Source organism: Sceloporus occidentalis, unplaced genomic scaffold (assembly GCF_023333645.1).
Source record: "Sceloporus occidentalis isolate IW3139 unplaced genomic scaffold, rSceOcc1.0.p SCAF_5, whole genome shotgun sequence".
NCBI classification, from domain to species: domain Eukaryota; kingdom Metazoa; phylum Chordata; class Lepidosauria; order Squamata; family Phrynosomatidae; genus Sceloporus; species Sceloporus occidentalis.
In genome coordinates, this window is record NW_028316985.1 from 155,422,035 (window position 1) to 155,437,608 (window position 15,574).

A 15,574-nucleotide genomic window follows, 5' to 3' on the forward strand; every position below is an offset into this window, starting at 1 on the left:
ATAAAAATCAAGGTCCCCTTGGTTAATTTTCTTTTTTCTTGAATTATCCATTAAATTTGAAGAATGCATTGCTAAGAATTAATGTAATTTTTCTTACACAGCTCAAAGGTTATACATTTTTCATTTTGTATTTCATACATCCAAAACACACTGCAGAGACAATCCAGTTTGAGATCACCTTAACTGCCCTGGCTCAGTGCTAGGGAATCCTGGGAACTGTAGTTTATTGTGGCACCAGAGCTCCCTGACAGATAAGGCTAAATGTCTCACAAAACTATAGCTCCCAGAATTTCCTAGCACTGAGCCAGGACAGTTAAAGCAGTCTCAAACTGGATTATTTCTGCAGTGTGTTTTGGATCATAGTGAACACAAAGTTAAACTAACTGTTCTTAATAGTTTCATAGAATCATAGGATTGTAGAGCTGGAAGAGATCACAAGGGACATTCAGTCCAACCCCTTGTCATGCAGGAACTCTCCATCAAAGCATCCCTGACAGATGGCCATCCAGACTCTGTTTAAAGACCTTCAAAGAAGGAGACTTCATCACTCACTGAGCGAGTGTGCTCCACTTTTGAACAGCTCTTCCTGTCAGGAAGCTCCTCCTAATGTTTAGATGGAATCTCTTTTCCTGTAGCTGGCATCCATTGTTCTGTGTCCTATTCTTTGGAGCAGCAGAAAGCACACTTGCTCCAGCCTCAATATGACATCCCTTCAAATAGTTAAACAGGGTTATCATATCACCTCTTAACCTTCTCTTCTCCAGGCTAAACATCCCCAGCTCCCTAAGTCACTCCTCATACATAGGGCATGGTTTCCAGACCTTTCACCATTTTAGTCGCCCTCCTTGGGACATGCTCCAGCCAGTCAACATCCATTTTGAATGATGGTAGCCAGAACTGGACACTATTCCAGGTGAAGCCTGACCAAAGCAGAACAGAGTGGCACTATTACTTCCCTTGATCTAGACACTATACTTCTATTGATGCAGCCCAGAATCTCATTGGCCTTGTTAGTTGCTAAAAAGGCCAAAGAGATTCTGGGCTGCATCAATAGAAGTATAGTTATCATATCACCTCATGTTCAACTTGTGGTTTACTAGGACTCTTAGATCCCTTTCACATGTAGTCTCATTAAGCCAGGTATCCCGCTTCCTATATCGATCACTTCTTCTTCTTCTTTTTTTGGCTCTAGGTGCAGTACCTTTCATTCCTCCATGTTGAAATTTTGTTATCTTTGGCCCAGCATTCTAATCATTTTATTCAAGTTTTATCTCAGATTTAGAACTATGCTGAGTTCTCTTTATATGAGAAATGGATTTGGTCATAGGGATTTGGATCATATTACCTTGTAGTAAAGGTTCCTGTGGTTGCTGAACATGAATAGATTTGAAATCCAGCTGCATTCTTGGTAATGCAAATATAGTTTCAGTTTCATGATTGTAACTGGAACCTCCTCTGAATCCACTTAACAAGCTGGAGCTTTTCACAGTTGTGCTATTTTCTGGGTTATTTGCATCAACATTTCGGAGAAGGTTTAACTCTAGAAAGATAATAGTAAATTGTATTTCTCAGTTATCTTGTTGAAAAGATTCAGCAGTAATTAGAAGTATTTTCATTTAATCTGTAATAGCTTGGCAGGCTTTCCATTGCTACACAGAACTGTTTTTTAAATGTGTGGCCTTCCTCTCTTTCTACTGCTCTCTTTCTTTCCTAGCATTATCATCTTTTCTAGTGAGTCATCTCTCCTCATGATGCAGCCAAAGTAGGACAACTTCAATTTAGTCCTTTAGATGATCACAAACGCTCCTTTGATTCAACTCTGAGATCAACAGGAGGCCTCTAGCTTCAACCAACCACATTCCAGAGACTCCACCAACCTTCTAGTACAGATTGAGTCTCTCTTATCTGGAATTCCCAAAATCCAAAACTGTTCGCATGGGTGGCTGAGATAGTGACATCTTTGCTTTCTAATGGTTCAGTGTATACAAACTTTGTTTCATGCACAAAATTATTAAAAACAACGTGCATAAAACTACCTTAAAGCTAAGTGTATAAGGTGTATACAAAACATAAATGAATTATATTTTTAGAGTTGGGTCCCATGTCCAAGATATGTTATGACGTATATGCAAATATTCCAAAATCCAAAACACTTCTGGTCCCAAGCATTTCAAATAAGGGAGATTCAACCTGTACAGTTTCCTGGGAGTTACAGATGGAAGGGCAGACTGGTAAAACCCACATCCCCACTGTTAATTTAGCAGAAATATGGCACAAACAGAATAGTGTTTTTGGGACCTTTGAATAACCCCTCTGATTTAACATGTGTATACAGTATAGTTAGTTATAGTATCAATAATCCTAACATCTATAAAGACATTGAATTGTTTTTACTGACACCAGTGTTGCAAATGTATTACTTTTAATGGAACTGCCATGGCTATATTCTATTCCAGAAATAGTAATCGGGTGAACAATAAGAGATTTTGTAAAAGTAGAGCCCGTACCTTCATTCCTGGTAGCTGTAACATAATTGAACCATTCTTTCACAGTTGCAACTCCGTGTGGTGGGTTTTCATGACGCCTCCTTGTTATCTTGGTGATAGTTGCCATCGGACTTTCAAGGGCCCCACATGGTTTTGTCACCATAGTATTGTGGCCCAAATGGAAATCTAATGTTTGCACAACATAGGTAGAATGCTCACTAGAACCTAGAGGGGTGAGGAAGTTTAAGGAATATAATTTATTGAAGTGCATAATCATACTGAAAGTAAAAACTGGAAAGCTAGCATACATTATTAAATAATATATGCAATAACTAGAGAGTTGAAGGCAAACTGCAACCAGATTTTTAATTAAAATATAGTATAAAATGTTGGATTTAATTCAGTCTTTTCCTTCTTTTGTTGGCTGCCAATGAACAGTTAAGACAGTACACAGCCACATCTATCACATGGTGCCATGGGATTGGATGATATGGCTCTTGTGGTCCCTTCCAACTCTAAGATTCTGTGATTTTATGGAGTTCGTGTAGCTCCAAGAATGAGTACATTGTCCCCATTCATAACATCCTGGAATGTACCTGGTTCTGAACTGATTAATCGCTAGATTCCATGACAGCTCAGCCTTTATTTGAGAAGCCACTGAAGAAAAGAGTGTGAAGTTAGTAGAATTAATAGAATTCCACTATGATTAAAATTCTCCATTCCATTAGTGGAATTTCTTACCATGTACATCAACATGGAAGGAATCAAACTATCTACCTTTCATTTCCTAACCACACTTAAGATGGAGATGTGTAAGGCCATGAATACCCTGGCACAGAAATATCTGAGATTTTCCTTTCTGTATACTCCAGCCCATTCACTGAAAATAGAGGTTCTGCTAAATCAAGCAATATCTAGCAGAACAGGAGTGGGCAATTGTGGAAGAGTCAAGGGCCATGTTAACCCCCCCCCCCGAGATCTTGGAGGGCAGCTCTCCTTTCTGCATCTACTCCTACAAGGACCCCCCTACAATTTTTGCTCCCAAATGGTTTTTAGGAGTTAAGGAGGGCAATTTCACCATGTTTGTGGGGCTTGCTGTGCCAGATGATGATGATGATGATCCTGCTTTCCTCCTAGTACAGGGACTCAAGGCCCAGGATAGGATTTTTTAAAACAGGAAGTGAATGGAAATAACTTCCTGTTCACTTGCTGATTTGAAAATGTCTCTCTTGGGCCTACATTGGCCCAGGGACCTCAAATATGGTGGAAATGCCCTCTTACCTCCTAGAAAGCATGGGGGAAGCCTTTCTCTCTCTCTCTTTTGCAAAAACTTTAATTTATGGGAGACCAAGGGAGCATCCAAATGTAGTGGAAATGTCCTATAGACCCTGAAGGGTATTTTTGCAGGGGGGGAAGTGTTTGACCTTATCTCTCTCCCCCCCCCCCCCCCCGGTACCAGGAGGACACAAATATTGTCTGGGATGCTGCAAATGGTCTTTGAGATGCACTTTACCCACCCCTGTAGTAGGCTTTGGGAAGTCAGAAGTGGCTCCCTATATAATAACCTTCCCTTTAAAAATGAGTTGAGAAAGAACAACCTGAGGAATGCATGAAGCCCTAAGCTCTTTTTTGTATCCTCTGAGTGATTCCCCCAGATGTGGGAGAAGAAAGCGGGCATGAATAAGGAAGCTTTTCTATATACAGGAATTCACAAATTTTTTTAAAGGCTAACTAACTGACAATAACAGAAAGATTGAACTTTGCTGCCAGATCATTTTACTGCTGCATATCTCATTACTATTATTAATTAATCACATTAAAAAAATACATACCTCTGATTAATACAAATTCACATCTGAATAAAGCAAGTTTAAATAACAACAACATAATTTAAAAAACAAAAGGACAGCCTTCAAGCACTTGAGCAAACCAGAGAGTTAGCCAGTTATTTTCTATGCTTTAGAAAAATATAGACATTGTACCAATTAATCAACATACACTTCTTCATGCAGGTATTCTCAAATCTGGTATTTAATACTAGTTCTACCAAATTCTGGATGCCTTATGTGTACTGTTATGTGCCTTATTGTTTGCACCATTTTATTTTTAAGCAATCTAATAATCTTCTGATAAAAATCAGTCCATAGATACTCTAAATCTGTCGTGTATCCCTCAGATCCAGACCACAGCCAAGGCTTGTAGATTCTTCTTATACAATATTGCCAAAATCCGACCATATCTCTCCGCCTGCACTGCCAAGATCCTGGTCCATGCCCTAGTGGTCTCACGACTTGATTACTGTAACATCCTCCTGGCTGGGCTTCCTCTTTCTCACCTCCGTCCTTTAATTTCTGTCTAGCATTCAGCTGCACGCATTATCACATCCGCCCACCGCTCTGACCACATCTCTCCTGTGTTGGCATCCCTTCACTGGCTCCCCCTCCCTTTCCGCATTCAGTATAAGCTCCTGCTGTCGACGTTTAAAGCCCTCCATGGGCTGGCCCCTCCTTACTTATCAGACCTTATTTCTCCTCACCTTCCCACTAGGGCCCTCCATTCTGGTAGTCAAGGCCTGCTGTCCCAGTCCAGGATTTCCTCTGCCCCATCTCGGATTCGCCCCTTTTCACTCGCTGCCCCTCACTCCTGGAACCTCCTTCCCCCACGAGCAAGAGCCATCACTTCTTTAACCAGCTTCAAAACAGAGTTGAAGACCATCCTGTTCAGGGCAGCGTTCCCAGGCATTGCATAATTGTCACTTGATATTTGATGTTCTTTTGTCATCTGTTTTATTGAATCATTTCCTGTATTGCTATGTATTTTAAATGTATTATCCTACTAGAGAGGCCCCTTCCCCACCACCACTTCCTTTGTGTCGTGTCTTTTTAGATTGTAAGCCTGAGGGCAGGGAACCGTCCAATTAAAATGATTGTATGTACAGCGCTGTGTAAATTTACAGCCCTTTATAAATAAAGGTTAATAATAATAATAATAATAATAATAATAATAAATAAGGAAAAAGTTTTACCCCAGAGAAATGCTCCTAAAAAGACTGACTCACCATTCACTCAATATACAATTAAGCTATTTAGTTAATTCTCAAGTACAGCTTAAAGCAGAAAAGAGCTATATAAATGATTACAAAACAGAAGTTTATATATACCTTCTTGCCAAATTTTTTGTGCTTCTGTCCAAAAGGCAATGTTGGGTTCTTCAAGATGAAACAGAGCCCATGACTTTGAACGAAAATTAGGTCCATGGAAACATGCTAATGTCATGTGATTTCCATGCAAGCTCATAGAGCCCCCAAACTGCATTCCATCTTCTGGTAAAGGAAACTGAAATAAAGATATGTGGCATCCTAACACAACCTTTAGGACCCCTGGCCAGTGGCGATGATGTGCTGCATCCAATACTAGGAGAAACACAGAAACATATATACAGAGAGGATCAAATGTACTAAAATTAACTTTATACAATCAAATAATATACATAAACTTGTAAATTGAATCCATATATATAAACAGCCATTTCATTAACACATTATCCCACACTTCTGAAACCTTTTGTTATCATTATGTGCTATCAAGATGGCTTCAACTTAGGGCTACCCTATGATTGAGAGACTTCCAAGACACTGGCATACAGAGTTGCAAAGTGCTTTCTCCTCTTTTATGAGCTGCAAGGCTGATGCAAGGGTAGATTAGATGATCAGAAGCATTTAGAGCTTCAACCTTCCATTTAAGCAAAATAAATTACAGTGGTACCCCGGGATACGAATTGATCGCGTTACGAAATTTCCGGGGTACGAAAAAGTTAGATTGGAAAAAACTGTTCCGGGTTACGAAAGATTTTTCGGGTTACGAAATTAATTTCGGCGCGAAATTCAAACGCGAAGCACGGCTAGCGGCTTTCCAGCGCTAACGGAAAGCCTTTTCGGGTTGCGAAATGTATCGGGTTACGAACGGCGCCGCGGAACGAATTAATTTCGTAAACCGAGGTAGCACTGTACTATTCACATCAATGAACAGATAATTTAATGCTCTTGTGGTTTTTCATAGTAGGAATGTGCCACTTAAAAACCCTACACTTATAAACATAGGTACAGTGGGCCCTTGCTTTATGCAGGGGATCTGTTCTGGACCCCCCCCCCCCCCCGCGTAAAGCAAAAAACGTGTATGCTTGAGCCCCATTATATTCAATGGGGCTCTTGCTTGCTGCGCGGCTGTGTGTGCACCCCGCAGCTGCACGATTCACGAGCCCCATTGGATATAATGGTGCTCGTGCTTGTCGCGTGGCTATGTATGTGCGCTGGGCATTCACCCGTTTCCCGGGCAGCTTCAGCGTATGCTGAAAGCCGCCTATAAGGAGCACGCGTATGGCGTGGGCTCGCTGTTTATGGTTGAGATAAATATTTCCAGGCTCAATGACACAATGTTGCAGGTGCATTATGCTCTCCTCAACTACAAGGTAGGGATGACAAATGATTAATTCTTCTGTGGCTTGGGTTTAATGAGTCGGAGAAGAATTATACTCCTTCCCTCCTCTCTCCCAATTGGTCCAAGAGTCTTGATTCCTTTTTAATGGGTATTTATAAGTCTACAATATTGCTGTGCAAGAAGCTCCATTTTTACCAGGGCTACAAATATCAGAAAAATATAGCTTCTAATATTAGAGAAGGAAGGAATTTTAATTTTACTTGATACCACAGTATCAGTAATAGCCACAATAAGTAGGTAATGACAGTCTGGAAAAGCAATGTGTTTGAGGGCTTGCTTTCTGGATAAGCTTAGGATCAACCTGAACTATCAGATTTTTTTTCAACATAACTGAATTTATTCCAAGAGACTCTTACTAAAACAAAGGGGAATCTGCTCATCTCTATATAGCAAACATATAACTTGTAATACAGTACTTACACTCCAAACTAAATGTATAATGTATCTACAGTAAAAACTGGTCAAGTGCATCATTATGCCTCAAATAAAAATGATTAGTAAGAGAAGACTTAAAATAATACATACATTGTTGATGTGCGCTTTTTTCTACAGTACTGACCACAGTCTTTGGGGGAAGATAAGGAACAGGTCCCCACGTAGACAAAGCTCTTTTGCTGGTATCAAACTGCTGAGTAAAGAATTCTTGCAGCTTCATTCCTATTTTGATGAGGTCTGGTGTGGTTGATCTTGAAATCATTACTTGAAATATATCCCACTTCAAATCTCCATGAACAAAGATCTCACTAAAATATAAAAATGAAAATATTCCCAGGAATTTATGTTGTTTTACTTTATTCTTAATGTAGTTAATGTATAAAAACAATAACAACCTTTAGCAATCTCAGTAGGAATTCTTTACTAATACCTTTAAAAAGCAGCTAAAAAGTTCATTTGTAATCACATGTGCTGATGTATAGATGTTTAAATACAAAAAATAAAACTCAACTAATAACTACATACCTTTTATCAGTAATGCTAGAATCCAGAGTATTGTAGAGGTTAACTTTCCATTCATCCTGCAGTTTAAGGTCTGCATTGCTGAAAATGCCCATTAGGATACTGGACCCCATATAATCAACACGTGCTTCAGTGGAGCCCATGGTAATCTGAATTTTGTGACTTGGCTGCTGGTTGGGATGTTCTGAAATATGAGCTGAAAAATAAATATCCATGCATAAGCTTAGCAGTGAAACAAGCAAAATTTAGGAGAAGAGTCTAAACCAGGATGTACATTAAATAAATGCAGGCCCAAAGCAGACAGGTCAAAAGGATCATGCAGGCTCCAATTGTGGTGACTGCATGGGCCCACTTATGAAGTGGGCCACCACCACAGTCCCAAACCCAGCCACCAGCAGGAGCAGATTATGTCCACTCCTTTTTGTGCCAGCTTTTCCCGGTTGGAGCGCTTGCCGTGTGGGTTCTGGATGCTTTCGGGGCATGCGTCGCTTGTACACCACATCCCCAACACAGCCCAAAGCTGCCGCTGTTTCGTGCCTTAACACTATTCTTATCCACAAATCAGTTTGACCTGTTTTATGTCAAACCAAAGTGATGTTGTATAGTGTATCTTTCTACTGGTGCTTCTACTGAATAGTACGGTAGGCCCTGTGTATCAATTGAGGTTTGATTCCAGGACACTCATGGATGCTAAAATCCATAGATTCTCAAGTCTCATTATACACAATGGCACAGTAAAATGGTGCCCCTTATATAAATGGCAAAACTAAGATTTGCTTTTGGGATTTAAAAAAAAATATTTTAAGGTTGTAGATGGTTGAGTCTGTGGACATAGAGGACCAACTGTATTGTACAATAATTGACAATTGACAAAGGACCAACTGTATTGTACAATAATTGACAATTGACACATGCACCTTACATTTTCAGAATTAAGAAATGTGCTATAGAAATCATTTTCAAAGATTTGAACAACACACCAAAAGACACAAAATAAACAGAAAGAAGTCTAAACCAGGCACAATCCATTCAGTTTCTAAGAACTGGTAACTTCAGTGGGAGATATTTAAGTATGTATGGATTTTGTCATTCAAATCAATAGGATTTCAATGATTATCAGTGGGAAGTCGAAGGCTTTCATGGACGGCATCCATAGTTTTTTGTGGGTTTTCCAGGCTATGTGGCCATGTTCTAGAAGAGTTTCTTCCTGACGTTTCGCCAGCATCTGTGCCTGCCAGCCACAGATGCTGGTGAAACGTCAGGAAGAAACTCTTCTAGAACATGGCCACATAGCCTGAAAGATTATCAATAGCTTGATCCTATCCATTCTGATTTAGATACATGAAAACTTTTGCTATCTCTTGAAAAAGTGTAATTTTTAAAAAAGAATAATAAATATCCCAGTTTAACAACAGATTGGTCACATCGTTATTAAGTTTTATAGGAAGCAGTAACAAGTGCAAAGAAATACTATCTTTGTAACTTACCCACCATCTCCAAGGCATTAACATCAATGGTACCTCCAACCACACCTCCTCTAGAATCCAAATGTGATCTTCCCAGACCAACTGACATGCTAATTTCCCGATCCCTGTTACTGCCCACAGATAAACGTCCCTGGCTTTTCAAACCACTAGTAGTCCACCTAAAGCAAGGAGAGAGAAAGACAACTATGTAGTCTAGCATATCTGCCTCTCATCTGCCAAAATAACATATACAAATTTTAAGAATAAAAGGACTGCCACAGGCTAAGAATAAAGGATATCTGGACTAACGACTGGGTATTTGCCACAATATGTACCCAGCCAATATTCTCATTAAGTGTCTGGTAAACACTCAATTCAAAGTCCTCAAATGTTATGTGACATTGTGTGGAGCAAAGGTGGATCAAAGAGTGTTTTACACATTCACATGATTTTTTAAATAGATACACGAAATCAAATGTTTATAAAAATCAGATTTACTTACGTAGTATTTCCCATTACATTGCTCATGTTCATTTGGACATTTAATTGTTTTAGGTTCATAGCAAATACAACCAGTGTCTCCCATGGTGTCACTTGCTGATTTCCAGTTTTGTTTGATTTATTAAATGGAGTTGATGTTTTTGAAAGTATATCTGGAGAGAAAATCATTAATCAGGTTTGCAAAATTAATATTACAAAGAATAACAGCATGTTAAATTCAAAGTCAATTTAAGTGCTATAATTTAAATTGGTTAGAGAATGCTTCACTGTGGTGGCAGCAAATGCTGATGTATTTGTTTTAACTGACTGTAATCCTGCCTCGATCCATTCGGGAGAGGCGGGAAAATACAAATAAACTATTATTATTATTATTATTATTATTATTAGGGGATATCTGCTTTTGAAAAATATTCCACATTAAATTATTAGTGTGATGATGTAGACAATCCTCAGCTGCTCCATTTGCCAGAAACAAAGAGCAGGGAAGGCAACATTTTTTTAGCCCATGAGCCAAGCTACATGATCAGTGGGTGAGACCTGGGTTCCTTAGTGTGAATACTCCAATTTTACTCATGTATATGGGCAAATGCACATATGCCTGCCACTGCTGCAATCAGGGTTTTAAAAAGCCTCCATTGGCACTGATGCAGGCTTTTATATACTGGGGTAAACAAATAATCTACTGTATGAATTTCTAATTTTAAAAAAGTTCGCTATGTGATTGTATAGTTTATCTCTTGAGCTAAGGTAGAGAATAACAATTCTATTCATAGTACGTCTACAACACTATCATGTCTGTGTACGTTCCAGAAATTCAAAAAGGAAGCCAATATTTCTCTATATTTATTAGCTACATTCAATCTTCCCTGCTGTTCAAATTTTACACTGAATCTGTATATACCAGCAACTGTTTAAACATCATTACACAGTGTACCATTTAACAGCTTTCTAATATTTATATATCAAAGTTTTATTTGCTGTTTTGGCAGTATATAAGAACCCAGTAAAACCAGGAAGAAAAGCTGCAGTTCCAAAATTGCTGTTTTTCGAGAATATATCACAAAAGCAACAAATTCGCAATTATATCTCATACATTTTCCCCATAACTCTCCTACGTTGCTATATTCCCATTACATGTGTCTAAAAATATCAACTCAATTTCCACAGGACCAATATATTGCATTTGACTTCAAGCCTTTTACTATATCCGTGTACAATCAGCTACAATTTACATATTATTTTCAATTGATATTCTTTTGATCTAACTTCCATAAACATTCTTTTCATATTCTCAATTACAGTATTTCATGTAGATGCACTGATGTTAATTGATATTCTTAATCCCTCTCCCATCTATCTTTGAAATTCATATCTATCACCATTAATCAATGGTAAATTTTTGATAAGGGGCAAAAGCATTAGCTTCTTCCATCACCAGTTGACACGCCTCTCCAAAAAGTCTTCCCTGCATTAAAGCCTGGATGGGCACCAATGTCCATAATAATGTTAACTATTTTTAACGTACAGAGTATACTGGTTTGTGCTCCACTTTATATGACAAAAGTCAGATTAGTAGAAAAATCTCTTTCTAAATCTCAGCTTATATATCTTCAAAGCATCACTATATTGCTCATATACATGCGCTAGGATTTTTATTTATTAGGTTTATCGTTAAAACCATCACTGATGGCACACTTTAAACCTAACTGTAATGCACTCTATTCAAGGTTGTTTAACCAGACATCTACTTACATAGTGAGACTTCATCTCCCCCATACACTTTGGCCCTCCAAATCTGCTCAAGGAACCCTTAACCCTGTAGAGCAGATTGGGAGGGGCAGATAGGAGGATGCCCAGCAATGATGGGGAATCCATTCTGTGTTCCTTCTTTGGTGAGTGGACATAACTCAGTGCAGTAGGTATCCATTGGGGTTTAGTTCCAGGACCCCCTGTGGATATCAAAATCTGTCCCATTATAATACAGTAGGACAGTAAAATGGTGTCTTTTATATAAATGGCAAAATAAAGGTTTGCTTTTTGGTTTTTTAAAAAAATCTATTTTCAATCCATGGATGGTTGAATCTGTGGATGGGGAGGGCTGACTCTGTTTTCACAGTAAGACAGCATCTATCCAAATTAAAACGTAGAAATGCTTGTACTTTGAGTTCTTATATCAAATATGTTCCACATATGATTCTGTTTAATCAAAAACTATATAAATGCATAGAGCTGACAGTATTACATAATAGCATATGAATTTAAGCAATAAAAGAATGACCTTACCTCTCTGGGGAACTGCAGAGTCTGACACGCTCCTGGATCTTGAAACAGCTGGCGATTTTAGACTATGAGACGTTGTTCCAGGTGACATATTACTACTTGTGTTGTGTTCACTGAAAACATTTGGTGACTGAGCCATGTGTGTAAATGAAGCAGACTGGCTTGGCTGCTCCCATGTCCTACAATATGCTTTTCGTGATGATTCTGGGGACATATGCTGGTTCATCCCTTCAACAGAATCTGGTGTGCCAGGCCCAGATGTTACTGAGAATGAAAAATTGGAAAGTATGCTATCATTTTGTGTGGGCCTTGCTTAGCAGGTTATTATTACATAAAATAAATTTTGAAGATTACTGTGCCATGTAATTTTTTCTTGTCTGACCTACATTTGATGAAGATTCCAATTCTAACCTATGTTTTCAATGGTCCAAAACACACTGAAGAAAATAATCCAGTTTGAGATCGCTTTAACTGCCCTGGTTCAGTGCTAGAGAATAGTTGGAATTGTAGTTTGTTTTGGCACCAGAGCTCTCTGACAGAGAAGGTTCAATGCCTCACAAAACTATAATTCCCAGAATTCCCTAGCTTTGAGCCAGGGGAATTAAAGCAGTCTCAAACTCGATTATTTCTGCAGTGTGCTTTGATGCCAACTAACTAGGTTATTCCATTGCAGCAAGAATTTTTATAAAATAAGCAAGATAGTAAAGAGAAACACTTCTGAACAGTATGACATGACTTTTAATTATATTTTTTTGTACTGATGAATAACAGCATGATTATGACCTACCTGGCAAATTTATTGTCTGGTCACCTAGAAAGAGGCGTCTTGCAATACTCCTCCTGTACCAAGCTCTTGGAAATGCTAAAATCTCACTCAGTCTCCTCATGTCATACTTAAAAGAAGCTGAACCTATATCACAAACAGCTAATAAAAAAATAATATAAAGGACAGGTTAAATTTATATTTCATATTTTGCCTTGGTTATTATACTTATGCCTTTATAATCTACTTCATTTATAAATACAAAGAGAAGCACTGTTTTTTACAGATTAATAATACAAATGTTTAAAATTTTAAACAGTTTATAATCTGTAGGAGTTGTTTAGGAACTACAGCATGCTACAGTAGAAAGCTTTCAAGCTATTGTGGGAAATACTGGCACAATTCGATGAACTCTTTACAAATGCTATGATGGCCTGCCATAGGCTTGAAAGGGTTATATTAACTATGAAACAGAATGCAGTGTCTAGGATGTGAGCTGAACTCATCCTAAATTTCAATATTCCAAAATGTTTGGTGATAATTCAGTCTAAATTGCAACAATGCATCATAATATCTTCACAAAACAAGTAGGACAAAATATTGCAAGAGAAAAATGTATAAAGGACTGAGTCCAACTTTAAACAAGATCAGTAAATACCAGATATGTTTATTAATGTAGTGTCCATCTTGTTTGCCGATTTGCTTGCAGAATGACTCTCAAAAAAAGTAGGTCCCCCTGAGCGTCTTATTCTTGACAGACTAACTTTTACAAATTCAAGATTAATACTCAATGAATCTTTACGACCAGTAACTGATGAAGCTTCTTCATCTACATTTCCTGAAACAACAAAACATTGTACTTTTTACTAAATCTTAAGATTCCAAAGTGACTGCAGGCTTTGAATTTAGCACAAGTGACACAGACCAGTACTCTGTATCAGCTACTTAGTTAAGTATGCTTAACTAAGGCCCCATACAGACAGGCCAAAATAAAGCTGCTTCAGGTCACTTTGGAGGTATTCTGTTTAAATGATACATGCGTCTTAAGGGTTTGGAAGCTGTGCCAAAACCACGATCCAGTCCTAAGGACTAGAGTGCAGCTTTGGTGCAGCTTCCGGACTCTTAGTACGCATGCATCATTGAAACAGCATACCTCCAAAGTGACTAAAAGCAGCTTTATTTTGGCCTGTCTCTATGGGGCTTAAGTAACTTTTTCTCTCCCCCCCCCCCCATCCAAACCTGACAGAAACATCATTCTACCATGCTCTGATTGCAGACAGAATGGATCGTCTTCTCTCCATGCAGCTGATGCCCAGAAAACTAGTTGGGAAGAAGTAGTTATGATTGTGGCCATACTGCCACAATCATGAATATGTAGCAATTGTGAATGCAAAACAATTACGGATGAGTAACCCTAGATAACTGTTCCATATTGCTACTTAGTCACAATCAGTTAAGTATACTTATCTAAGTAGCTGATACAGTATACTGGTCATAATTATAAGTAATTATTTTGATTATGTGTCTTATGCCAATATTAGAACATTCATGGTCTCAGAGATTCTAAAAACTTGAATAAAGAAATAATTTTTTCATACATTTCAGAAGATGAAAGCGTAACCACTACATACATAAACTTTAAGACATAAACTTTGTTCCATCCACAGAATGCCTTTTTCAGAATTTTTCTCCTAAGTTCCCTTTGAAAAAGGATTCTTTCAAAACATAGCAACATGCAAATCATTTTTTGTAAAATACTGCATTCTGTTGTTACCTAAAGATCCCGATCCAGAAGTCAGGCCGGTCACACTGGACTTCTGCTTCCCTGCTCCATAGGGATGAAATACATAAAGGGAGAAATCAGACATACAGGCTGTGAAACTCAGACCTGAAGAGCTGCTGTTAGAGCCAGTCAAATCTGACTGGCTGCTACTATGCCGTGTTCTGCCAAAAGGGCTACTCAATCCTGGAGAGGAACCTAGAGCGCAAAGAGAGGAGAAAAACACATATTGGTTAATAAACCATATGCACTGCAGCACAGTTCTAAAGATCACCGAAATCATCTCTATTTCAAATCAACTATTCCTTTTCAGAATATCAGATTTTCTCATTATCTGGACAAATATATATAGAAACATGTTCTTCAGAGTTTTCTTTACACTGTGCATTTCTTTGGTGTGGTTACTATCCAAAGTGCAAACTTAAGTATCTTCTGAAAACAATCTAAAAATTGCTGAGGACAGGCTTTTACTAACTACAGATGTCACCTTGGAAAGAGAAGTTTTACATACATTGACTGAAACCCAAATATGAACTTAGCACAATAAGTGAGACTTTGCTACTGTTTTTTCTTTCGAACATTCATCCTTTCTTACGCCATATAAGAAAATTTCCTCACATTGAAAATAGCTTAGCATAAGACATATGAACGTTGTCTGATAAAATAGTCCAAAGCCACTTATGACACACACAATTAATAACACCATCAATGTGAACCTGGTGTTTCAACAGAATTGTCCAAGCAAAATGCTCACAGGATCTGTCACAAGGAATGTGAATTTACATTCTGAGAGGGAAAAACACAGATAGCAATAGCAATAACAGGTACATTTCTATACCGCTTAT

General features: G+C 38.3%; 1 protein-coding gene across 10 annotated transcripts in view; it reads right to left on the bottom strand.

Moving 5' to 3' along the window:
• The window catches only part of BLTP1 (bridge-like lipid transfer protein family member 1), a 156,540-nt gene that overhangs the window by 5,169 nt on the left and 135,797 nt on the right, over positions 1–15,574 (bottom strand). For all 10 annotated transcript variants that reach the window (XM_089525845.1, XM_089525846.1, XM_089525851.1 and 7 more), the window contains 11 exons: positions 14,724–14,927; positions 13,608–13,787; positions 12,974–13,111; positions 12,190–12,450; positions 9,908–10,058; positions 9,427–9,584; positions 7,943–8,135; positions 7,508–7,725; positions 5,647–5,898; positions 2,508–2,711; positions 1,346–1,540 (listed from right to left, as the gene is read on the bottom strand). In XM_089525845.1, the coding sequence (XP_089381971.1) occupies positions 1,346–1,540; positions 2,508–2,711; positions 5,647–5,898; positions 7,508–7,725; positions 7,943–8,135; positions 9,427–9,584; positions 9,908–10,058; positions 12,190–12,450; positions 12,974–13,111; positions 13,608–13,787; positions 14,724–14,927 (2,154 nt within the window). The remainder of the gene's footprint in view (positions 1–1,345; positions 1,541–2,507; positions 2,712–5,646; positions 5,899–7,507; positions 7,726–7,942; positions 8,136–9,426; positions 9,585–9,907; positions 10,059–12,189; positions 12,451–12,973; positions 13,112–13,607; positions 13,788–14,723; positions 14,928–15,574) is intronic.